The 25,462-nt window shown below is 46.1% G+C and overlaps 1 protein-coding gene across 3 annotated transcripts in view; it reads right to left on the bottom strand.

The window, feature by feature from the left end:
• The window catches only part of LOC146798685 (uncharacterized), a 415,733-nt gene that overhangs the window by 338,195 nt on the left and 52,076 nt on the right, over positions 1 to 25,462 (bottom strand). For all 3 annotated transcript variants that reach the window (XM_085625984.1, XM_085625983.1, XM_085625982.1), the window contains exon 2: positions 12,296 to 12,497. In XM_085625984.1, coding sequence (XP_085482110.1) covers positions 12,296 to 12,457 — 162 coding nt within the window. In that variant the 5' untranslated portion in view covers positions 12,458 to 12,497. The remainder of the gene's footprint in view (positions 1 to 12,295; positions 12,498 to 25,462) is intronic.

Genomic DNA, 25,462 nt, shown 5'->3' on the forward strand with positions numbered 1-25,462 from the left:
CCGTGAGGTGGGGCTGGCCTAGTCCTTCTCTGTCGGCGCGGTGGGCCGATCGTCGCGGCCGCTGGCCTGGGAATTGCAAGGGGAGACCTCCCGAGGAAGCGGCACTTGACTGCGAAGTGTGTTTGTCTGTGATCGCCCCCAACATCGGATCCCCCTGGCTGATCTCCCCTGCGGGATCATGGGCAAGCCGGACAATAAACAGCCGCGGCTACAGTTCGAGCGAAAATCCGCCCATAACGTGGAAATGGGGCCGGCATCGCAGACAGTGGTCCCTGAGACACAGATGGAGCCCTCACAAGAAGACGACATAAAGGGTATGTTCCGTGAACTAAAGGGCTGTTTGAGGGAAATTGACTCCAAACTTGACACAATGGCACAACGAATGGAGGGCCTGTCGCGCACAGTTGATCAACATGGGGAAAGGCTAACGGCGGCTGAGACGCGTATTGCGGACTGCGAGGAAGGCCTGGGGGAAACCCGGGAACGTTTGCTGCACATGGACAAAGTCTTGGATATAATACGTGGGCGCAATGAGGATTTGGAAGCCCGCTCTCGCAGAAACAACGTGCGCATTCTCGGAATTGCGGAGTCCACAAATATCGGCAACATGGAGCAATTTGTGGAAGGCATGTTCCGCGATTTATTTGGGGCAGAACTGTCGGCAATGTTCTTGATTGAGCGTGCACATCGAACACTTGGTCCTCGCCCGGTGCCTGGGGCACCACCGAGACCGATCCTGGCTCGCGTTCTCAATTACCGTGACCGAGACACTATACTACGGCTATCCCGGGAAAAGGGAGCCCTCACTTTCCAGAACATGGCCATTTCCCTATATCCCGATTTCACACAGGCGGTGCAGGCAGCGAGGCGCGAATTCATACCTGCCAAAAAACTCTTTCAAAAAGTGGGGACCAAATATGCCATGTTGTACCCTGCCAAGTTAAAAATTCACCACAAAGGGAAGCAGCTGATCTTCACGGAGGCGAAGGAGGCGCTGAAATTTGCCAGGAGAGCGGAGCGAACGACTGGGGAACAGCGCGCAAGTCGTGCGACCTCCCCGGTGGACCAGCTGAGCGACGTGGAATGAACTGCCGGACTTTTCTGTGACCCCTGTTATACTACTGTGCAGCATGGCGTCAGGTCAATCTGCGGATGAGTACCCATAACTTACTTGAATGTTTATATCTTGCTGCCTGTGGTGGGTGGTGACGGTAGAACAGACTAGCTGCATCTGGGATCCCACAGACTCATGTTTGGACATAGATTCCACGGGTGACACCGTTAATACTGAGGGTGATGCATAAGTCGTTGCCTGTTGTGTATGATCTGCTTGGGGCTTTGGTAGGTGGAATGTTCGGCCACCCTATTGTTCACCGATGGGGGAGTGTGCAGGTAACCCCACGCCCTCGAAGGGATGATTCCCGTGAAACTGACTTCTTTATGGGTTAAATTGGGGAGGGGTACGGCATCTCAACCTAATTGGGGGGTTGGAGTGGGAGGTTGGGTGGGGGGGATTGTTTTGTTTGTTGTTATTAACCTGCAGAAATGTCATACACTTTTGATAGACGACTCGGTGTTGCCTCTACACATCCACGCTCTCTTGCTAAGTGTCGGGACTGGTACACTGGATACCCGGCTGCTCGCCCTGCCCCTAGCCCCGCACATTGGCACACTGCTGCGTAGGGACTATTATCCACTGCTCCATTGACCGAGTTACGCTGTCTGACTTGGAACATACGTGGTCTTAATGACCATCGCAAGATTAGGTTGACGCATGCGCACTTGGCCAGACACCACATCGACATATGTCTTTTACAAGAGACCCACCTGTTACAGAAAGCGGGAGACCGATTGCGACATGCTAGGTGGGGTGAGGTACACACGTCTGGATGCTCCAGTTACTCTCGTGGGGTGGCCACCTTAATACGCAAAGGGTTACCATGGCAAACCTTTAAAGTAACTGCCGACTCGGAGGGCAGATATTTAATCATACTGGGGAAATTGTTCCATAAACAGATAATCCTAATTAACACTTACGGTCCCAACACGGATGACCCGGATTTTTTCCGGACAGTCTGGCTAAAGGCACAATCCCTTGGCGCGGGGGAGTACATATGGGGAGGGGACTTCAATGCCGTACTCTCGCTGGAAAATGACAGGGAAGGTGCGGCGCGCACGCATCATCCGCAAACAGCAAATCTTCTTCGAGGTCTAATGGAAGAATATAACCTGTTGGACTCGTGGAGAATCCTGCACCCCGGCGAGCGTGAGGGCACATGCTTCACCCCACACAGAAAGGCGTGGTCTAGATTAGATTTTTGGCTAATAACTCCACATATTCAAGCCTGGACGTCTGACGTGCAACACAGAGCGCGTACTCTATCGGACCACTGTCCGGTTGAACTGGTGCTACGGGTCCCCAAACCATACATCGCCCCATTCACGTGGCAGCTACCTACGCAGGCCCTGCTAGATCCGGTATTCCGCGAGGAGGTACACCAACATATACTTGATTACTTTGAACTCAACACAAACTCAGTGGCGTCGGTTGGCACCCTATGGGACGCGTTCAAGGTGGTAATCCGGGGCCATTGCATTGCGGGACAGGCTAGAGTGCTGAAGTCCATTAGAAATACACTCCAGAGACTGGAGGACCGCTTACATAATCTAGAAGTACAATATAGCTCGCACCCCTCAGCGACCACTCTAGCGGAAACACGCGCCGCCCTAACGGAATACCAGGCGGAGGCGGACAGGGAGCTTAAATTTCTACACAGACACGCAGCGGCGCGCAGATATGGCGAAGGGGATCGCCCGGGTAGAACATTGGCCCGGCTGCTGCGCTCGCAAAGAGGTTCCTCTTACATTCCTTCTATATAAACGGCGCAGGGCGACACCGTGCATTCCCCTCCAGAGATACTGGATACGTTCAGGTCCTTCTATAAAAAGTTATACCGCTCCAGGGGTGGGACTGACGCAGCAGACGTTGCTGATTACTTAGACACGGTTCAGTTGATCTGGTTTAATGCGCATCAACAAGGTTATTTCGATCGCCCCTTTGACATTGACGATGTGAAGGAGGCGTTGGGGTCCTTGGCCCCTGGCAAGGCGCCTGGACCGGACGGTCTTCCGGCACAGTTCTACAAGGAATACGCTGACATCCTCGCCCCCCGGCTGCTGGCTGTATACGATGAGGCGGCTGAGTCTGGGATACTCCCCGCGTCCATGAGAGAGGCCCTCATTATTGCCCTCTTAAAACCCGAGAAGGCCGCCCAGAGCTGTGACTCTTATCGGCCGTTGTCCCTTATAAATACAGACGCAAAGATATTTGCGAAAATGCTCGCTCTGCGATTACAACCGGTGATGCCACTAATGATCCGCCCAGATCAATCGGGGTTCGTGCCGGGCCGCTCCACGACCCACAACTTACGGACCCTGTTCGGAGTGTTACACTACTTGGCTCCTCATGTCAAGGCCGCAGTGGTACTATTGGACGCCACGAAAGCGTTCGATTCCCTGGAATGGGCGTTTCTGTTCACCCTGCTGCAGCGAATGGGAGTAAGCGTCGCGTTCATCCGATATATTCGCCTGCTCTATACCAACATCACTGCCCGTGTGAGGGTGAACGGGCTGGTCTCCGAGCCCTTTGGCATCGGTAGGGGCACGAGACAGGGTTGCCCTCTGTCGCCCCTACTATTCGCGATTGCAACCGAGCCCTTGGCAGCCCGGATCAGGCAACATCATGCAAACAGGGGAATTGGATTTTCATCCCGTGCGCTGACCATTTCACTGTACGCGGATGATATCACCCTTTATGTGACTGACCCGCAGGTTAACCTCTCCCCAATGACGAGTGAACTGATGAGGTATGGTCTGCTTTCAGGGGTGACTATTAATTGGGAGAAGTCGGTCCTCCTGCCCTTAACGGAGGCGACATCCCGCTTCACGCCGGATTGCCCGCTGAAGTGGGCGGACGGGCCGGTGCGCTACCTGGGCGTATGGGTTAGCACGGACATGCAGGAACTGTGGACGGAGAACTACGGGAGGGCTGTGCAGTGGATAGAGGAAAGGGTAGGCCGATGGAAACACCTGCCCCTGTCCCTGGCGGGTAAGATAGCTGTGACCAAAATGGTCATACTGCCCAAGCTCCTCTACCTCTTTGTTAATATCCCCCTCCCCTTGCCTAAACACTTCTTGAACAAGATACGATCGCTCATGATCGAACTGGTGTGGGGGGGTAGACAGCCGAGGGTAGCATGGGAGACGCTCACCCTCCCACAAAGACAGGGAGGTATGGCGGCGCCAGACTTCGCGCTGTATGCGTATTGTGCGCAGGCGCAATTCCTGCACTATTGGGTACACCCCACGCCGTATCAGCCACATGTGGCGATAGAGGCGGACATGGTTGGCCCGCTCCCGCTCCGCACTGCCCTATATGCGCCACACAAGAGCAGGCGGAACGAAATCGATACGGTGCGTGCGCTTCAGTGGGCCTGGGACGGACTGCGCCGCCGGGCCAAGTTAGATCTTCTCTATACGTCGGCAATCTCTCTGCGCGGGAACCCCATGTGGCCCCCGCTACAGAGCATGAAAACGGGAGAGCGCGCAGCGTCTCGGGGTCTCCATACGGCGGGAGACGCCTTTCCTGATGGTGTCTTCATCACGTTACCGCAGATGTGCGCTGCGGAGGCCCCGACGGCGCTAGACGTCCTGCTTCATCACCAGCTTCGCCACTCATGTAGAGCACTGTTCCCGACATTCCCGGAGCCGCCGCCCAGTCTTATGGCTCTGGAAAATGTCCTGAAGGTGGAATCGGGGCGCAAGCTGATTTCTCGGCTATATAGCCGCATGCAAAGCGATCATCCAGTGGTGACCCCGGCGGCGCGCGATCTGTGGAGCGCTGCGTTGGAAACTGAAATTCTCGATACCCACTGGGACCTATGCTGCAGAATGCTTGAGACATTATCCCCTAACTACAGACTCCGGTTTATCCATTTCAAGTACATACATATGATATATCGCACCCCACGCAGACTTCATCGTATTGGCTTACGAGACACGGACAATTGTTGGAAATGCACTGCGCGTGGCGCTGACTTCTTGCATATGGCGTGGGAGTGTCCCATGATCGCCCCCTTTTGGGAGGGGGTGCTGCGGCTGGTGTGTCTCATTACGGAGCTTCCGATTCCATGTACCCCCCAGACTGCACTGCTGGGGATCCTACATATGGTCAAGCCTAAACATCGCCGACTGCCGGCCATGCTCCTCCTACTTGCTAAGCGCCAGGTTGCGATACACTGGGGGGCTACCACAACGCCTACTATCAGGGAGTGGCTTAAGAGTGCTGTATACTGCCAGACGCAGCTCACCCTCTTCTGGGAGCTCCTGCCACCACGCACGCGTCCGCGGGACATATGGGGCCCTTTCTCACAGTGGTTGCTTCAAACACCGCTCGATCCGTTGTAGGGCGCTGACCCTCGAGCCGGATGACCGGGGGGAGACAGATGCCGAGATTGCTGAGGGGTTGCAGCGGCTGACGCTGAAGATGTGGGAGATGTTGGGGGTGTATTGGGGGCTGAGACGAGGGGAGATTCTGCTCTTGTGTCTCGCTCTGGCACTATTGTGTGGATACCTATTGGCATTATGGACATCGTTGTATATGGAGGTGACTGTCTCGTCTATACTGGATTCTATACATTCTGCAGTGTATTGTGTTTGTACTGTTGTTGAAATGCAAATAAAAAGAAATTAAAAAAAAAAAACTTTCATCTGGTGGGGAAGTTACTAGCAGGCAACAAACCTCTGACTCTCTGGGGAGGAGGGGCTTCGGTGGCTGAAGGCCAGTTCTTAGGAATGAATACACTCAAGTTAAGCGATGCTAAAGAGGGAAGCAGAAATGTCACTTTCTCGATGAACGAGGAAGTCCCTTTCCGTTTCTGGTGAGTGGGATGTGCTCACTCTGTTGGAGGTAAAGGATGTCTACAATCGCACCTGAGGTGACGAGGCTGGAGCAACCAAGATGCCCAAGCATGAAAAGTCATCATTGACTTTTCGTCCGACTCTAAGGATCAAAGTGGTCAGAGGAAAGGCCTACAGGATGCCTTCTGTCCACTATGTTGGGCCATTCTCTAGATATTATCTGGAGCTGTGGGTTTCCAAGAATTTTAAGGCTGGGCACACAAAGCCAGAAAAATAATAATGCAGAGGAAAACCTATAAAATAATGCTGAGGAATGCCTGATAGTTCCCACTTATCGGGGAGTTAAGGACACTGGCCACTGTGGACTGCAGCAATGTGAGAGCAGACTCTAGGTGGTGGCCCACTGTCACAGGTCTAACACCAACCACCAGAACTTTGAAGCCCTCCTCACCTGCTTCCTTATGTAAAGAAAGGCCTGTGTTGTTGTCTTCCTACCATTACCATCATAAGCCTGACTACTTTACATAAGGACTCAAAGGCCAAGCAGATCACTTGAGGTTCATTACATTTATGTGGTGGGATGTTCAGATTGGTGCATTAACCACTGATAGTTATGCCAGCAGTGGACCTCATTTCGAATTCTGATTAATCAGTCTGTAATGTGTGGTCACAGTGAACGGAAAGGGCTCCCCAATAGAAAGTTGAGAGCACCGGTCCACTATCCTAAAGTTAGGACAATATATGGGTGTATCAGGACACACTTTGACAGACTCAAGTAACTGACCCCAATGCAATGACAGGTGAAACTTATCTAAGAACAGATCCCTGACCTTCTTAATGGCCAACATCCTCCCCAAGGAAGGAAAGGCCTTTGAGAGTCTATATTTTAGAACAGCCCCATTAGTTCTGGATCCTTTTTGTAAGAACAACAGAGAATTGCGGGTAGTTCAGAGCGAAGGCAGGATTGAAAAGACTGAATAGCTACCTGAGGACCCCAGCCAGATTGGAAACTGTCAGCTCCCTTGAAAAATCCCTTACAAAAACAATCCATATAGGGTTATCAGTGGACATCCTGCTGCCACAGCAAAACAGCTACATTAGAAGGTTCTATGTGAAGACTCCACTTGCAGCATTAGGTCTGAATGGCAACGTCTTCTACTGGGACTGTTGGTTTCCTATGTGAAGTAGAAATACCTCCTGCAGAGATACGTCCTGCAGGACTGGCACATGGAGGTAATGGTCTTTTAGGTCCATTGAACACTACCAGATGATCTTATGGACGTCTGCCAGTACCTTGGCCAGAGTCAGCATTTTGAAATTCTGAAGACAGGAGGAGCTAAAATAAATTGTACAGAGATCTAGGATGCAGTGGAGCTCTGATTCTTCAACATACAGGAAAATGAACAGGAAAAAACGAATTCGCTCTCGCTAACAAGATAATTCAGACTAATACTCTCTGGGACAAGAAACACCTATAGGTGTCTTACAGACAGAAGAATTTTCAACACTTCTCTCACCAAAAGCAAAATACCCAGCATTTCCCTTATGACCAGCAAAATAGCCAACGTGCCTCTTAATCAGCAGAAAAACACTCAACTCTTCTTTTAAAGGAAGACGGAGATCAACGTTTCTCTTACTATTTTTATTTTTCTTACTAAGAGAAAACATCACCATTCCTCTTACTGAGAGGTTCTTAGAACCACTGCTCTAGCTGACAAAAATACCAAAAAATCTCTCAGCGACATAAAAGCAACATATCTTTTTGCTAACAGGAAAGCGAGTAGACGGTCTTCTACTTTGGGGGAAATATCAGCTTCCTCTTACGGACGTTAAAACACAAACATTGCTCTTAATGATTGAAAATCACTCATGAGTCATCTCACTTATGGAAACACTCAAAATTCCTTTTAGAAACAGAATTCAACACTCGTGCTCCTTCCACTTAGAAAATACAACCAACATCAAGATAGAAAATCGGTTAATATTCCTCGTAATGACACAAACATTCTCAATATTCGTTTGAGAAAAACACACCTCCCAGTGACCATAAACGTTAATGATTCCCTTCACGTTTGTGTAGCACCAGACATCCACAGGAAAGGAGGAAAGGGGCAGCATTCCTTTTCTGACTTTTCCTTGGTGAATCCTGTACATTAGGACTAGGTCTTAAGATTGCAACGGCATCAATTAATTAAAGTTACGATTTTAATATGATTTGTCTTTTGAGAGTTATATACATATACAATCAAGCCCCATAAAGAATATAGTAACTTGACAGGACATCACATAAGAAACCTGATGGCGTGCCTCCCTCTCACCACCCATGGAATGCAAACATACCTATCACACCCATAGCATATCCGCCTATATCACTCCCACCCGCACCAGACCCTAGAATTGATGAGATCATACACCCGCTACGTCAAATCAAAGAGGACATACAAAATGTATCTGATGTTCTGCTGAGTCAACCATGGAATAACAGATTTGCACGACAGAATAAATCAAATGTTCACCTGACACACCCAGTAAGTACGTCAAAATTCTCGACCCCAAGTTGGGAAACAGTTCCACTGCACAATAATTCATCCCGCCCAATCCGCAGAACCAATCCCCTATCTGAGAAAGATGTGCTCTCTATACTGCACTCTTACGAACCACCCCTCCTGATTCAGAACACTATACACCCAGATTACACATCCAAAATGGATCCAATCCCAACCATTCCCACCAATGCTCACAGGTTGCCCATTAAACACAATCCTAGGGGAGTCATCGAAAAAAACCTTAGACAAGTCCCCCTCACCCAGGAACTCAACACATCCCATCATTCGCCTTGTCTTAAGTGTATGCTACTTCATTGTAGATCGGCCACAAGACACGCAGCAGACATAGCTGACCTCATTCTCACACAAGAACCAGATTTAATCATCTTAACCGAAACCTGGCTAAAGGAATCCTCTACACCCATCATCGACATACTAGTACCCCCAAAATATGACATCTTCAGGCTGGATAGAACTGATAAGATAGGTGGTGGTATTGCATGCATACATCGGAACAATATCTCAGTTAACAGATCCGTGTCCCTTGTATTCCCCTCTTGTGAATACATCTGCCTTGACATCACTAGCAATGGCAAACCAATTAGCACTCTCCATTCCCTCTATCCCCAACCAGGTGATAACCTCACATTTACAGAACACTTTATGGATCTAGTCTCCACAAATGTCGGTCATCATAACACCCAAATATTTCTCGGAGACCTCAATCCCCATTGGAATGATACCAATGAGGCAGTTGTCAATAGTCTCAAAAACTTCCTCGTGGATCTCGACCTCACCCAATTTTGCAACAGCTCCACACACGAGAAAGGATCCATCCTTGATTTAGTAATCGCTAAAACCTATTCCATTCAGCTAGAAACAATCCTTCCATGTGACTGGTCTGATCATCATATTATCACCTTCTTCATCAATGAAACAGTGCTGCTTAACCTGGGTCAACCCACAAGGCCCAAAGTATGGAAGAGGGATCTGAAAAACATTGACCAGAAGGCAATCACAACTTCAAACTACAACTTATTTCTTCCCCACAAAGAGATATCCGATGTCCATGATCTCACCAACTATTACTTCAATTCTATGAACATATTACTAAACGAGATAGCCCCACTCCAACTAAAGAGAGTCTCCACAAAGGATTCTAAGCCTTGGTACGATGGAAGACTCAATGAGGACATAAGATCCCTAAGACTATCTGAACGCAGGTGGAGATCAGTCCCATTTGCTAATCACCTCATGACACTAAGAAAGAAAAGAAACGCATACTTTAGAGAGATCAAACGTGCTAAAGAAGACTTCTTTAGACACCAATTAGACCAGGCAAAAAAACGTCCTCAAAAACTTTTTGAGTTAATCAAAACTCAATCTAAGGATGCACGGCACCGACCACAAGATAATTTAGGACCACGTCCTAACGGTGATGATTTTGCTTCCTTCTTCACTCAGAAGACCGAGACCTTAAAAAAGGAGCTTCTCAACGATCATATCTCACTCTCGGTCGCACATACGAACCCCTCATCCTCCCCTCAAAAAAACTAAACACACCAAATATCTCCAAAGTTCGACCTAAAAAATAACGCATCTTGGTCATCCTTCACTACCTACAGCGAGGAATCAATTCTCAAAATGCTTACTACCTTAAATCCTGCCAATCACTTAGCTGACCCTCTTCCTGCAAACCTTGTTAAAGACCTCACCCCACTGCTGCTGCCTCTCTGGACCAAGATCATAAACAATTCCTTACGCCAAGGTTGCATACCTGACACCCTCAAGGCTGGGCAGGTATCTCCCATTCTAAAGAAACCTACAGCCGATAATGCAGACTTAAATAACTACCGTCCTATATCCAATATCCCTACCCTAGCCAAACTCCTAGAAATATGTGTTCACCTCCAGCTACTAAGACATATTGATCAGTTTAGCCTACTCAACAAATTCCAATCTGGTTTCCGCGCAGGTCAGAGCACCGAAACGGCCATGACCCACATAATTGACGATGCCCTACAAATCCTGGATCAAAACGGTGCATGCCTACTCATCTTGCTTGACCTGTCCTCGACCTTTGATACTGTCAAACACGAAAACCTGATTGACCTTCTGAAACACAGAATGGGATTAGCCGGTTCAGTTCTAAGTTGGTTTACGTCATTCCTCCAAGATAGATCACAACGATTTAAGGTCAATCAGTCCCTGTCCAATCCCGTCCCAGTCACTTTAGGAGTCCCTCAGGGATCGGCACTATCTCCTACACTGTTCAATCTTTTCATGGAACCCCTCACTGAAATTCTCCACTCGTCTAACGTGCAATATCACATGTACGCAGACGACGCACAACTATATCTAAAGATCCACACCCTTGAAGATATCAAAGCGCTCAACACCACTCTATGGAACACTCAAACATGGCTGGCAGAAAATCATCTCAAACTGAATGCCCTTAAAACCGAATTCCTCCTCATCGCTCCCCCCGCCCAAGCACCCGTATTGCAAGATCAAACACCTTACTGCTCTCAATTGTCAACCTCTCATTGTAGATTCAGCAAAATCGCTGGGAATATCCCTGGACATGCAAAAACACATCAGCAACGCAACAAAGGGAGCTAACTTTCAGATAAATACTTTAAGAAAATTGAAACCCTTCCTGCCGGAAAAGGACTTCAAGATGGCAGTACAAGCACTAGTCATCCCAAGAGTGGATTACGGAAGTGTTACTCTATGTGGCCTACCCAGAGCTGCAACGGCCCCTCTGAGAGCCTCAATCAACACTGCAGCGAGGCTTATCACTGGCTCCAAAAGAAGCTCCCATATATCACCAGACCTAAAATCCCTTAATTGGCTACCCTTTGAAGCAAGAATCCATCTGAAAATAGCTTGTATGACCCATAAAGCCATCCATCACAATACACCCAGTTATCTGGCACAAAAACTGGTGCCCTCCTGTGGTATCAGATCCTCAAGAAGTTCTATCAACCTTCTATTGAAACCGCAAAGATTCAACAAGAAGAAAACATACAACCGAACCTTTTCATGGCACCCCGAATTTGGAATGCTCTACCCCCAAAAACAAGACGTAATCCCTCCACTGCATCTTTCAAAAAAGAAGTGAGGGCGCTTCTTATGGCCAAACTCACCTGAACAGGGACTACTGTTACTCTGTGACCCAATGTATTCGCTATTAGGAACTTTCTAATGTCCTGTGCCCGGTTAGAGACCCTAGATAATTATCTATATTTTGCTTGAATTTCATCGAATGTTTTTGTTCTTGTTATGTATCTTATATCATGTGTCAATGATATCATGAGTATACTTGCACGATTTTTTCTGTAATCTCTATGAGAACTACCTCTGTCTATGTAACTATGACTCTAACCTGTAAAGCGCTCTGATACCCGCAAGGGTCTGGTTCGCGCTCTACAAAACTCTCAAAATAAAAATAAAATAAATAGGGGGAGGCCCACCTTGGGTGGGGTTTCCCTTTAGTGGGTTGAAACATTCCTGTATTTGGGTATCTTGCTGTCAGAAAGGATGTCCTGGAAACCTCACATAACCAAGATGTCCCTCAAACTCAGGCACCACAGTTGGAGTACTCCTCAAAGAACTGTATCAAAATCAAATATGTACAGCATAGGGATTCTCAGGTATGCATTTCGGCCTGTCGACAAACTCGCTGTGCTGGAAGATCTTGTTCAAGTCCACCTAGCCAAATTTGTGAGTTTTGTGTACATACTTTGCTGATGGAAAGGTGATCCCACAAAACTAGCATGGCAACTGAAAAACCAGGGGCCGCTCCCCCAGATTTTTGTGTGGCATACCTTCTGTTTCTGTTTGTGCAGAGTCATCTCCAGTGCCTCCATCTGCAACTGTTTCTGCTGCTTCTCCTTGGACAGCTTCTCGAGCTGCCTCTCTTGCTCCGAGATCTTCTGCAGGGCCCTGCTGGGGAGACCCACTTTCCATTCTTCTGCTGTCCAGCTCATGATGGGTTGCTCGCTGCTCTGCGGACTCCTGTCTCATTACCTGTCGGAGGAGAATGACAGGTTACGAAAGAGAAGCTTTCAGGGGAGTTGTGGTGTCACAGAAGGGGCATCGAACAAGGAAGGCAGAACAAGGGAATGGAAATGTTAGGGATGTATATGTGTAAGAGGAGGGAAAGACCAATGGACAAGGAAGCCTAGCAGATCTGGGACGAGCCAGAAGAATGGTCAATAGCTGTATAGGTTAAAGAACTAGAGAATGGCAGAGAAAGATCATATTTGTGCCAGAGACATATAGAACAGGGTACAAGGCCAGGAGACATGGCAAGCATTGTGTAGGATGTAACAGATCAAGTAAGGATTTAGTGATCATGTGGAAGATGCAGGGGAAAAATGAAACATTACCAGTCAGGAAGGGACGGAGGGAGGAATTAAACCATGGTACAAAGTAAAAGAGGGAACTTCGTTAAGTGGAGAATCCCAGGGTTTGGCTGAATTTAGGCAAAGTTGTATCATCAGTATCAGTTGTCCTTAGCATCAGGGTCAGATGTAACCTGCTCGAATATGGTTAGAAGAACTATGTTGTATGTCCCAAAGTTACTGCTAGCGTTAATGATTTTCCTATACAAAAACTGTATGTATGCCATCAAAATGGTGGTAAGGGGTGCCAAACTGTAGCTTTTACCAGATAGTTCTTGTTTGGACTGATCTTTTTGGGCAACAAGGAACGCACGATTCGTAGGGGCCTATGTTGTGCTCATTTCTGCACTACTCTTTAGCGGAAATGATGGCACTACAATAAGGCCACTGATGTAAACAGTAGTGTATTCATATCTTGACAGAAGGATGAGTCCAATTATTTAAAATGAATGTACATCAAGTTGATCTGTACATCTCATGGTCTTGCATTCAGCACTGCTCTTAGTTGTACATTAGAATATCGATAACAAAATGTTGTGTGACATAAATACTGTGGCCTTAACCCCTTCCCTGCTCATGACGGAACCACTCCGTCATGAGCCACGGTCGCGCTGTGCTCATGACGGAGTGATTCCGTCATGCTGCGGCCGTTGGCGGCCGCTCCGCCCACGCGGCGCCTTTTCCCCGCCTGTGCGGGCGTGTAACGTAAGTGGGCGGCGCCGTGACGGAACCACTCCGTCATGAGCACAGCTCACCCGTGACTCATGACGGCGTGGTTCCGTCATGAGCACAGCGGCGCCGCGCTCACCGAAAAAACCCCCAGCGCCGCGGCGGAATTTGCACCGCGGCGAAGGGGTTAACATTGCCACATAAAAATACTGCTCCATTGGGTGTAGACGGTCTTTTATTAACTCCAATGGAGCGAAAGGTTTGTAAACGATATTTAGAACACAATATTTTTATAAGATGTCTTTTTAACCATAATACTCCAATGCCATCCCTTGTTTTCAGAGGAAAGAAAATTTTTGGGGCATTTATATTTTTGACAAGAGTCAGTAAATTTCATACAAGTACTTTGAATGAATACATGTTAGTTGTGGTGTTCCCTCATGTGTCAAAGAGGTTTATGTGAAACCGGATTGTGTAGAATACTGAATTTTCACAAATGTTGTTATGTTATGTTATGTAGCTGATAATTTCTAAAGTGCACGTTCACCAACTGGTTATTGGTAAGCCTGTTGGAACAACCATGTCTTCAGGAGCTGTCTGAATCTGGTGTAGTTTACCGTGGACCTAAGATCCACTGGCAGAGTATTCCAGACTCGTGGAGCAATGACGGAAAACCTGCGTCCTACAGTCCATAGTTTTTTACATTAGGGGACCATCAGATAATGTAGATGGCTAGATCTCAGGTGTCTTGTAGGACAATACTTGTTGATCCGTGATTTCATGAACGCAGGACAATTCAGATACAAGGCCTTAAAAACCATGCAGGACGCCTTGAACGTGGTTCTCTGCGCAACTGACAGCCAGTGAAGGTTTTTCATCACGTAGGAGATATGGCCATATTTGTGCAGATAACATATGAGCCGGGTGGCCTGATTTTGGAATAGCTGAAGTCTGCACAACAGGATTTTAGGGAGGCCCAAGTAAAGAGAGTTGGCATAATCAATTCTAGACGTGATTATGGCTATTATTACCTGGATCAAAGCCTCCCTGGTAAGAATTTTTTTTTATGCAACGCAATTGGTGGAAGCTTGCCAATGTAACGGCGCCTACATGCTGCTTAAACGATAGCTCCTGATCAATAATGACCCCAAGGCTTTTTACTGCCTTTTTAGGGACAGGCGGAGGAACCATCTCGCTGGGCCAGAGTGATGGAACCTAACGGTCCACCTTACTTTTTGTGATAACTATCTCTGTTTGTCTAGATTGAATTTCAACTGATTGCAGTTCATCCAGTCCCGGATGAACCGCATAGTGTCCTGAAATTGTTGTCTAGATGTGGAGCTATCGTTGATCGTGAATAGTAACTGCATATCTTCCGCGTAGTTGAAGATATTATTTCTTTATTTTTAATGGGGCTAACCAAAGGGCGGATGTAAATATTAAAGGAGGAGATAGAGAGGATCCCTGAGGCACTCCACAATTCAGTTATACCTCAGATAACACAAAGGGGGTTAGCCTGACTGATTGAGATCTCTCACTCAGGAAAGAGATGAGCCAGTTCAAAGCTGAGTCTCGGAACCCCGCGGCCCGGATCCGGTCATCCAGAATAGCATGGTCGCCCGGATCAAAGTTCGCAGACAGGTCCAGTACCATCAAGGCCTGAGTATTGGCATTATCCGCTTCCTTCCGCACGTCATCAACTGACATGATCACAGCCTCTGTAGAGTGCACCGGCCTAAATCCCGCCTGTCTTGAGTCTAAGAACTCTGATTCTTCAATAAGGGAACAGAGATGGTGACTAGATGCGCCTCCAGAACGTTTGCCAAAAATGGTAAAAGGGATACCGGGTGAAAGTTTTCCATATTGTGAGATCTGCTCCCACTTTTTTTACTATGGGGACAATAATTGCTCTCTTTAAAGCCCTGGGGACAAACCCTGATTTGATGGATTGGTTCAGGAGTGACAGTATCAGGTCAGCAAAGTCGGTACATACCGCATTTAGGACCTTTGATGGGCAGATGTCATTTGGTGACCCTTACTTAACTTTTGTCAGTAAGTTGTCCATGTCCTCTTGTGAAATTTGGGGGGAAGCAGTAGATCATGCGATTATTCCCCTCTCCTGAACGTGGCTTACTGACTGAGGAACCAGAAGGAATTCTCTTTTTGATAGCCTCAATTTTGTTAAAGAAGAATGTATTGAGTGAGTCTCCTAGATTTTGCGTCAGAGTGGCTGAGAGGGTAACCCTCTCTGGGTTTGATAGGTCTGGGACTATCTTAAATATCTCCTCAAATTTATTAGAGGCTCTCATGATTTTACTTGTAAAAAAACTCAATTTAGTTTGCCTTAAGAGAGATTTATAAGTGTTCAATTGTTGAATATACTCAATTTTAGATTCTAGTGCGTACTTACACCACCACTTCCTCTCTGCTTGTCGGAGTTGAAGTTTTACTAATTTCAGTTCGTCTGAAAACCATTTACTAGCTTCATGTGTTCTTGCTGGTCTAGATCTGTGGAGTGGGGCGTGATCATTACAGGCCTCCCTCAGCCAGCTCGTGATGTCATGCTCCAAGTCCTCAATATCCTCCTTGGGTCGAAGCAGAGACCTTCTTAATGCCTGACAAAATGCAGCGAGGTTGACCTGGCCAAATTTCTAGGTATGATGGATGGACCAGATGAAGACACATAGCACACTAATCAATTGTTTGTTACGGAGGGTACTTTAACAGTGCCCACGGGGGCAGCTAAGCTATTTCTTTCCCTTGGTTGAGCCCAATATCCAAATCCATCAGTGTTAGGATGCACTTTGATTTACTGGGAAATGTATTTGGCTCTGGCAAAAAGATGTACTGCCTGCATGTTATGGCGAGGCAGCTTCTATCCTGAACTTCTTCGGGATGGACACAAGGCATTCCTTCACCAGCATTCCAGTGTATTTTAGACAAGTGCTATAATTGCAAGATATATGAAAAGTAGTTCAGAAACACAGAATATGTGAAAGGATTAAATAGTCACATCGACTAATTCTTCAGGTATCTCAACAGAGTGATCAATCAACTGAATCCTAATTTTTAGTGGTGTGGTTAACTCCGGTATCTATCTTATATTTAATTCAAATGTCAACGGTAGGATTGGCAGTAAAGATGGCAGCCTAGAGCTCACACCATCATATACCATGTATATTAACTGTTGTTATCTGTTTTACCTGAGGTATACACAACTCATAACATATGATCCCTTATCCAGTTCTTGGTGCATTCCTAATGCAGATTGAATGCATGATTGTCACTAAAGTGAATGGCTTTTCTATTAGGGGAGCACCTGGGGTGTAGAGGAGCATACACCAAAATGTGCATTGTAAGAAATTGAGTCATTAGTTGAGGGGGGTATGAATCCATCTCTAGTAATAACCACAATCCTTGTCAGGATAAATTATTAAAGGCACTAAATAAACCTGATCTCAGCACCTTACAATTGAGAGCTTTATATCAGTGTCTACGTTTTATTACATAAAACAGCTTACATTCCGTTTTTGGATTTGGCGAAAAAAGTGTTTCTTGTTTGACATATATGAATCTCAGCGTGACAATGGTTATTTACTGATCTACTTCTGCTTACCACAGACTGAAATTCAAAGCACGGAAAGAAGCGATATCCCAGTGTGGTACATGGACCATTGCAAGAGATCAAGCCAGCATGCAGATCATGAGCCGCACGTGCCACCACTGTTATGATCAGAATGGTCCCAGGACAGGTAGATATTCTATGTACTGAAGATGAAGACTATACGCTCTTTCATCTGACAACTCTATAACCAAAGTCAAAACGCTGTTAATTAATGCAGACAAAACAATAAAAGACTACATATCCCACGAGTCCTGCGAAAATAAAGTACAATAGGACATCTAAATTCAACGTGCAATCAGGAGCCCCAGTGTTGAGACTGTCACCCTACTCAACGAGATTACAACATGTTTCACCAATTGTAGGCAACGCTTGGATCCAATAGGAATAGGTCCCATGGCTAGAACCTCGACTAGTTGCTGTCAGTCAATCAGATTAGCGGAGGTTAGGAAAGGCAAGAGCAACGCAAACAAATGCTGGTTTCATTGTACCTTCTTTTCAAGTTCACCTGTGGGGTTGATTATTGCGATTTAGAGAGTGGAACTCGCTTTCAGGTACTATTCTTACCTTCTGGCGAAAGAGCTTCCCCCATCCAGGTGGAGGATTTTGCCAGCACCACACTCGACCGCATTGCACTACGGGAGACCTTCACTGCTGCCTCTGACAAGCCACATTCACTAGCACGGGAGTCTGTGATCAACCAAAATCTGCGCCTGTGACTGATGAAAAATAGGAATTTGCTCTATGAATTTCTGCTTTAGAGCAAATAGCCCCTTAGGTTAATGCGGCATCTGACCAAAAGTAGGTTTCAATATGGACTAGATGGAATTCTAAATATAGGCACGGAGGTCAGAGTCACAGGAAGGCAAGAGCCCCAAGGGTTGAGGCATTGTTCACAAGAAGCATGTGTTGCATTCATGTGGAAAAACTAAAAACATACATGTATTTCTTTAAATGAGGAGAAAAGCAATGTAATGCTTTTAAACCAAGTTAAAACTCAAGTGGAAAACGACAATATTATGTTATAATTTGTTTTTTTTAAACTACAATATAACCCCATATAACAGTCGTGAAATGTCATCTTTAAAAAAATGTTTTATTGAGGACACAAACGCTAAGAGCTTTCAATTATTTTATTTTTTCAGTAGGCAGGAGCACCAAAGGAAACTCCTTCAAATTTACTTTTTTGTGTCTATTTAAGCAATAGCACAAATAGCAAGCCCTTTCTAGTCGCTCCTTGTCTTTTTATATTTTTACTAAATGATATGGAGAAAGACTGCAAAAGTCAATAAAGAATGTGGAGCACTGGGAAGCCTTTGCAGCCAATGCTACAAACTGAAATTGTGGGCCTGCAATGGTATATCACAATGTACTGGATCTTCCCCCACGAAGGCCGACGACAGGGTAGAGCTCTGATGAAACTTGAGAAAGGTCACAAATGTGCACTCAGTGGTAAAACCCAAAACAGAGATTAATGGAAAGTAGGAGAAATGGAAGAAAGACTATCAAAGAATGTGAGAACTATTACACAATGTGTTCGTAAAAATATCAAAGGTTACTATTTACCCTTATTTGTTGACCACTGAAATCCTTTATACCCTTGACAAGCCTACCATTTTTCTTTCACTTAGAGTAAACTGACCATTTCACACAATATTCTATGTACCATATAAAGAGAGAAGAGTGTGGAAAAAGAACAAAGGTATGTTCACGATTAACACATTCTGCTATGTGTATTTGTTTTTACATTTCATTAAGTAACCTTCTCATCAGGATTTGGCCAATATTATGTTAGCTCCATTAAATAGAGGCAATAGTCTTTTATGACAAATGTTTAAATCTTTCTTCTTTTCTATTTCCGCCTTACTTTTGTTCATATTTTTAACGCAATTGTGTCAGCAGGTGGGACAGCCTTTTATATCTGCAATTATCATCAACTCAGAGTTTGCAGAGTAGAAGCACGGCCAACATGTGTTTCGCCCCCAGTAGCGAGTATAGACCGGTGTTTTTATTAATATTACAGAACATAATTTGTGATCTGTATATTTTACAAATCGGAGATTAAGGGTAAAAAACACTTTTCTACCGCAAACAAGCAAATGTGATTAACTATTGCATATACAACTTTACAAAAAACACGTATTCAAATATTCATATTCCCCGAAAAGAACATTACAGGAAAAAACTAAGTACGATATAAACAAAAACAAGTCTAATTAATACAATGAATACACATAATAAACATAAAGGGTTAGCTTAAATATATTAATGATATGAGTGAAAAGGCTACCTATCTGGTCAGAGCACAAGAAAGAAGACAAGATGCTGCAGTTAGGGCCTTGCGACCTCTATATCAAACATTCTAGTTGCTTAGCAACGTTTCGTGGCTATTCTTGTGTCATGCTGCTAAGAATGTTGTAATAAAGAGATGATGCAAACAATATGACCCTCTGGATATTCAACCAAGTGTGCATTTATTGGTCATTAACCACTAGGAAAATCTCTATTAATGTTGGGAAATTGTGAGACGAAACATATGAAAGTGAAAAAAACCTCAGGGCAAGATATGTGAAAGGGAAGATTTAGGGCATAATGAAACGGCGACTGTAATTTTAGGAAATGCCAGCACACTCTAGCCACAACAGTGCACATTATATTATAACTGCGCAAAGTGCTCTGGGCTCATATAGTGCACATGGTAAAATACGGTAACCAAAGCAATACATGCGGGCTAATGAAATTGCTAAGTGCGTCCAGGGACAAGTGCAAAAGAACACACAGGCTGTCTGGCACAGTTGGGTGCCTGAAGACTCAAATGCTCTTGTACACAGAGTCAGTGGCTATCCTCATACAGTGCCTATAGGAGGAGCAACTTTGAAGGAGTCAAAACACTGCCTCACTGACAGTTTCGCAGTCTAAAAACACAAAGAAAAATGGGGCAATTCAGGGTAGTCCCTTGGTACTCTGTATGTTCGTTGATATTATGGAGGAAAATGACTGAGGTGCCTGGTGTGCTCATTTCGTCCTTATGACTGGGATTGTGATGTGACTATGAACAGCTTGTAGAAGCTGGCGATCCCACAGGTAGACGCAGCAGACTTTCAACAACATTGGGCCATTCACAAGGAACAACTAACCTGAAGTGAAATGGGGAGAGGAGTTGGTCTAACGGCTAGGGCGTTTGACCTCGAATCTGGGGAATTGGGTTTGAGTCTCGGCAATGACGCTGAACATCCTGTGATTCTGGGCAAATCACTTAATCTCCCCGTGCCTAACAAAAAAAAAAAATGATATGTCCTCATGTAATGCAACTGGTGCTATACCCGATTCAGGTCAAGTTCGTGCTATATAAAACCCTGTAAAAAAAATTGCAAATTGTTGGAATTAAGCCATAGCAATGAAACGGCGACTGTAATTTTAGGAAATGCCAGCACACTCTAGCCACAACAGTGCACATTATATTATAACTGCGCAAAGTGCTCTGGGCTCATATAGTGCACATGGTAAAATACGGTAACCAAAGCAATACATGCGGGCTAATGAAATTGCTAAGTGCGTCCAGGGACAAGTGCAAAAGAACACACAGGCTGTCTGGCACAGTTGGGTGCCTGAAGACTCAAATGCTCTTGTACACAGAGTCAGTGGCTATCCTCATACAGTGCCTATAGGAGGAGCAACTTTGAAGGAGTCAAAACACTGCCTCACTGACAGTTTCGCAGTCTAAAAACACAAAGAAAAATGGGGCAATTCAGGGTAGTCCCTTGGTACTCTGTATGTTCGTTGATATTATGGAGGAAAATGACTGAGGTGCCTGGTGTGCTCATTTCGTCCTTATGACTGGGATTGTGATGTGACTATGAACAGCTTGTAGAAGCTGGCGATCCCACAGGTAGACGCAGCAGACTTTCAACAACATTGGGCCATTCACAAGGAACAACTAACCTGAAGTGAAATGGGGAGAGGAGTTGGTCTAACGGCTAGGGCGTTTGACCTCGAATCTGGGGAATTGGGTTTGAGTCTCGGCAATGACGCTGAACATCCTGTGATTCTGGGCAAATCACTTAATCTCCCCGTGCCTAACAAAAAAAAAAATGATATGTCCTCATGTAATGCAACTGGTGCTATACCCGATTCAGGTCAAGTTCGTGCTATATAAAACCCTGTAAAAAAAATTGCAAATTGTTGGAATTAAGCCATAGCACTGGCCTGCTTACCTTTGAGTAATCTTCATCATACCCATCAGGAAATAAATAACTTGATAAACTACTATCCATAAATAGTGTACAGTCGTCAACCCTGAGGGACCTTTTAGATGACAATACGCCAGGACATAAGGACTGAGACAAGGAAGTGTAGGACTGTGGCAAATTAAGATTACCACTAAGATACCCGTGGCATTACACCCATGTCCCTCTTCCTTGTGCAAGTCCTTAATAACTAAAACATATGCCAAACACTAATGAATATGGCATGGAGTTCGAAAGAAAAGTACTTAAGGCCAAAAGGCTGCTAGCATGGTGTAGATTTCATTGCAAAAACCCTATTTGACAAGCTTTCAGAACGTCAAAGTGTCTATGAACTTTTCACTCAAAACCAATAATGTTGCACAAAGGTGTAGGGAATACCCTAAATAAAACCTCTGTGTGTACGTTTAATTGAACACCCCTGGAAAAAACTGAAATTCCTTACAGCACATTGTCTAATTTTTTGGCCGGAAGAGGAAACCGAGGAAGGTGCAAGTCGTTGCTAGTGTGAGGTGATGATCTACTCATTGAGGTCGCCATTACTGCCAACTGTTCCATTTTTGCCGGGACAGTTCCGGTAAGTTGGAGACTGTTCTGGGTAATTCACTATCCTGGGCCAGTCTCAGCAATTGCACTTCAGAGAGAATTGCTGTGAATTGAGATGGGAATTTCAAACTTTAGGCCAAAGTAGCAGAGTTGGAAAAATTCTCCAATGCAGCAGGATGGGAGAATTTTTCCAACTCAGCTGCTTTCGCTTTAAACCTGAAATTCCCCTCTCAATTCCCTGCAATTCTCTCTATATTGAGTAGACCCTATAATCTGCACTATGATAAGTAGGTGGAGTTAAATTATGATAATTATGTGGGTTGGGCCGTGTGGGCAGAGTTTGGGGCAGGGGGTGTGGTCAATTTTCAAATTGATAGCTGTGCTGCCAAGTGTCTCTGGAAAATTTTAGGTCTCGCCTGAGCCAGCGCATGCGCTGCTCTGCGAGACATTTGGTAGTGGGCTTTAAAAAGTGCTACCCCACGGTTTTGCTGGCCTAGCGCTTGCGGTTACGCGCGCAGCCGCCAGCTTTCAGCGCTTGATCAGGCACCATCTGCCTTTCCTCTTGCTTGCTCTCTGAACGCTCCTCCGCTCCTCCCCGCCGCGTCTCACGTTAATTTGCGCTGCTTTCACTTTCGCCGCACACTAAACAGAGCCTGGATGACTGCAGTGACTCGCTCAGGCTTTCGACCGGCTTCAACTTTTCAGGTACTTTCTCAGCATATACTTGTTTTTTTTCCTTTTAGCGCGCGCACACAACTCCCGTGCTGGTTTTCGCGCACACGCACCACTCACATGCTTGTTTCCCCGATGTTCTGCTCAGCTGTGCCCTTTTCAAGAGGTAAATAAAAAGCATGATTTATGTGGCCCGAGATTTGTTAATTGTTTACAGAGTGAAAGCTCTTTCTCTCCTTACCTTGTCTCTCCCTACAATATCTTTGTAATTGGGAGCCTGCGTGCGACAGTGGCCTCGCTGTCGGTCCTCCCGCCCCCACCCCCGCAGGCCTCCTCCTTGGCCCTGCGTTGAATGAGCCGGCTCGCTGGACCCGCTCCGTAGCGCCTCCCCTCCCCTGGCGCCAGGCACTATAATGAAGGCTTATATGGAAGCGCTTAAGCGCGGACAAGTAGCCCGGCTCTGCAGACAAGTCCTTTCTCTTTATCTTACATAGCTCTCTTTCTCTCCTTTTCTTGTCTCTCCCTAGCTTTGCAACCCCTCCCCTTATTTGTCTCCCTTTTTCTCCCTCCCTCCCTATCTTTCCTCACTATCATTCTACCTCTTACTCCATATCTTATTATCTTACCCTCCTCCCGCCTTTCTTCTTTCTCCCGCTCCGTTTTCTCTCTCCTCTCTCCGTTTCCCTAGTTAACATGGCTCCAACCAGTGTTGTGATGGATTTACAGATTCTCAGCTATGAAAACAGTTTAGTATCATGAGTTTTATCTCCTGTCTATGTTTTCTGTTCCCTTTCCTCCTTTGTGTGCCTCACTTGTTCCAGTCTTTTCTCTGCCGCTCTCTTCACGCTCCCACACTCTTCCCGACCATCAGCCATCCCCTCTCACCCACTTTCTCTCCCCTCACCCACTTTCTCTCCCCTCACCCCACTCCCCCGAGATGCCACCTCATCCCTGCGGGTCGCTGAGCGGTTTCCATTAATCCACCGCCATGTTGGCATTAATTGCCAGCGTGTGCCAAATATCTTTGTAATTGGGAGCCTGCGTGCGACAGTGGCCTCGCTGCCGGCCCTCCCGCACCCACCCCCGCAGGCCTCCTCCTTGGCCCTGCGTTGAATAAGCCTGCTCGCTGGACCCGCTCCAAAGCGCCTCCCCTCCCCTGGCGCCAGGCGCTATAATGAAGGCTTGTATGGAAGCGCTTAAGCGCGGACAGGGAGCCCAGCTCTGCAGACAAGTCTGCGGTGTGGGACAGAGAGCTGCCAAGCCTGGTGACCCGCCATCTTGGTAGTCCTGTTCAGGAAATTACTGGTGGGGCCTAGTCAAGGGAGTAGCCAAAATATTAAAATCCTCACACTTCGAACCAAAAATCTTATGGCACCATGCAAACTAAACAAGTCATTACGACAATCCTCAGAAGAGTTCTCTTGTCTATTCCATCCATGCATCTACCCATTCATCCTTCTCTCCACCTGCTGATATCCACAACGTCACCTTTATATTCTGTCGTGCATTCAATCTTTCATCCATCATTCAGTCTTTCACTATTCTGTCCGTCCACCCATCTATATCCAAACCTATGCATCCATCTCCAAGACCATCCATCAATCACTCCTTTCACTCATCCATCCTTCCATACGTATACCCTTTCACTACATTCATCCTTGCACTCTAGCCATCTTCCCTTTCACTCATCCCCCTACCCTTTCCCTCAGCAATCCATTCATCCATCCTTTCTCTCATCCTTCCACCCAACCACTCATCCATCCATTTACCCTTTCATTCACCCATCCACTCACTCATCCGTGCTGTCACTCATCCATCCACACTCCCTTTCACTCATCCATCCATTCTTTTATTCATCCATCCACCCTTTAATTCTTCCATTCACCCTCCCTTTCATTCATCCATTTACCCTTTAATTCATCCATCCTTTCACTCATTCAGCCATACTTTCATTCATCCATACTTTTGCTCATCCATTCACCCTTTCACTCATACCAGCCATCAATCCATCGACCCTCTTTTACTCGGCCATCCATCTTTTCACTCAGCCATCCAACCTTTCACTCATCCATTCCCACCCACTCTCCCTTTCACTCATCCATTCCCACCCACTCTCCCTTTCACTCATCCATCCTTTCATCCATTTGTTTACTTACCCATACACCCTTTCATCCATCCATCCATTCATCCACACATTCACCCTTTCATCCACCTACCTTCCCTTTCATTCATCCATTCTTTCACTTATCTGTCCATCCACAATTGTATCCATCATCCTTCTAAACCCCTTTCACTCACACACCTACACATCAGTCATTTCACTCACTCAACCAACCACCCACCCTTTCACATTAAATAGAGCCCAAATCACGAACTCCACCCACACCCCTGGGCCTAGTGCTGAAATTGAAACAATGAGTTCAGGGGCCCAAAGTTTTTCGAATGAAGGACACCAAAGCTGCCTGGTCTTGATTTCACCTCCTACATACATGCCATTCGACCCGCTTCAGGCGGGAGACTCCTGATTCTAAAAGCAAAATGTGATTTGATTTTAGCGGTCTCCTGCCTGAAATTGCCTATGCTTCAATAGAAGTCAATGGTGAAAATGCGTTCCCCCGATTTGTTTTTCTAAATCTCCACTTTCCTTTACTTCAATGGTGGCAAATACGCTCATACCTCTTTATACCGCCACCTTACACTTCTGTCTCTGTATCTCACGCTTACAAATTATTTTTCATCCCTCCTTTCTCTCTTGTCATTGTATTCCAGCCGTTAGGGCGGGGCCATTCTGCTGAGCGTCACTGTCAGGGAGGAGTGTTTATAAGTATTTAACCA

Source organism: Triturus cristatus, chromosome 9, assembly GCF_964204655.1.
Source record: "Triturus cristatus chromosome 9, aTriCri1.1, whole genome shotgun sequence".
Classification (NCBI taxonomy): domain Eukaryota; kingdom Metazoa; phylum Chordata; class Amphibia; order Caudata; family Salamandridae; genus Triturus; species Triturus cristatus.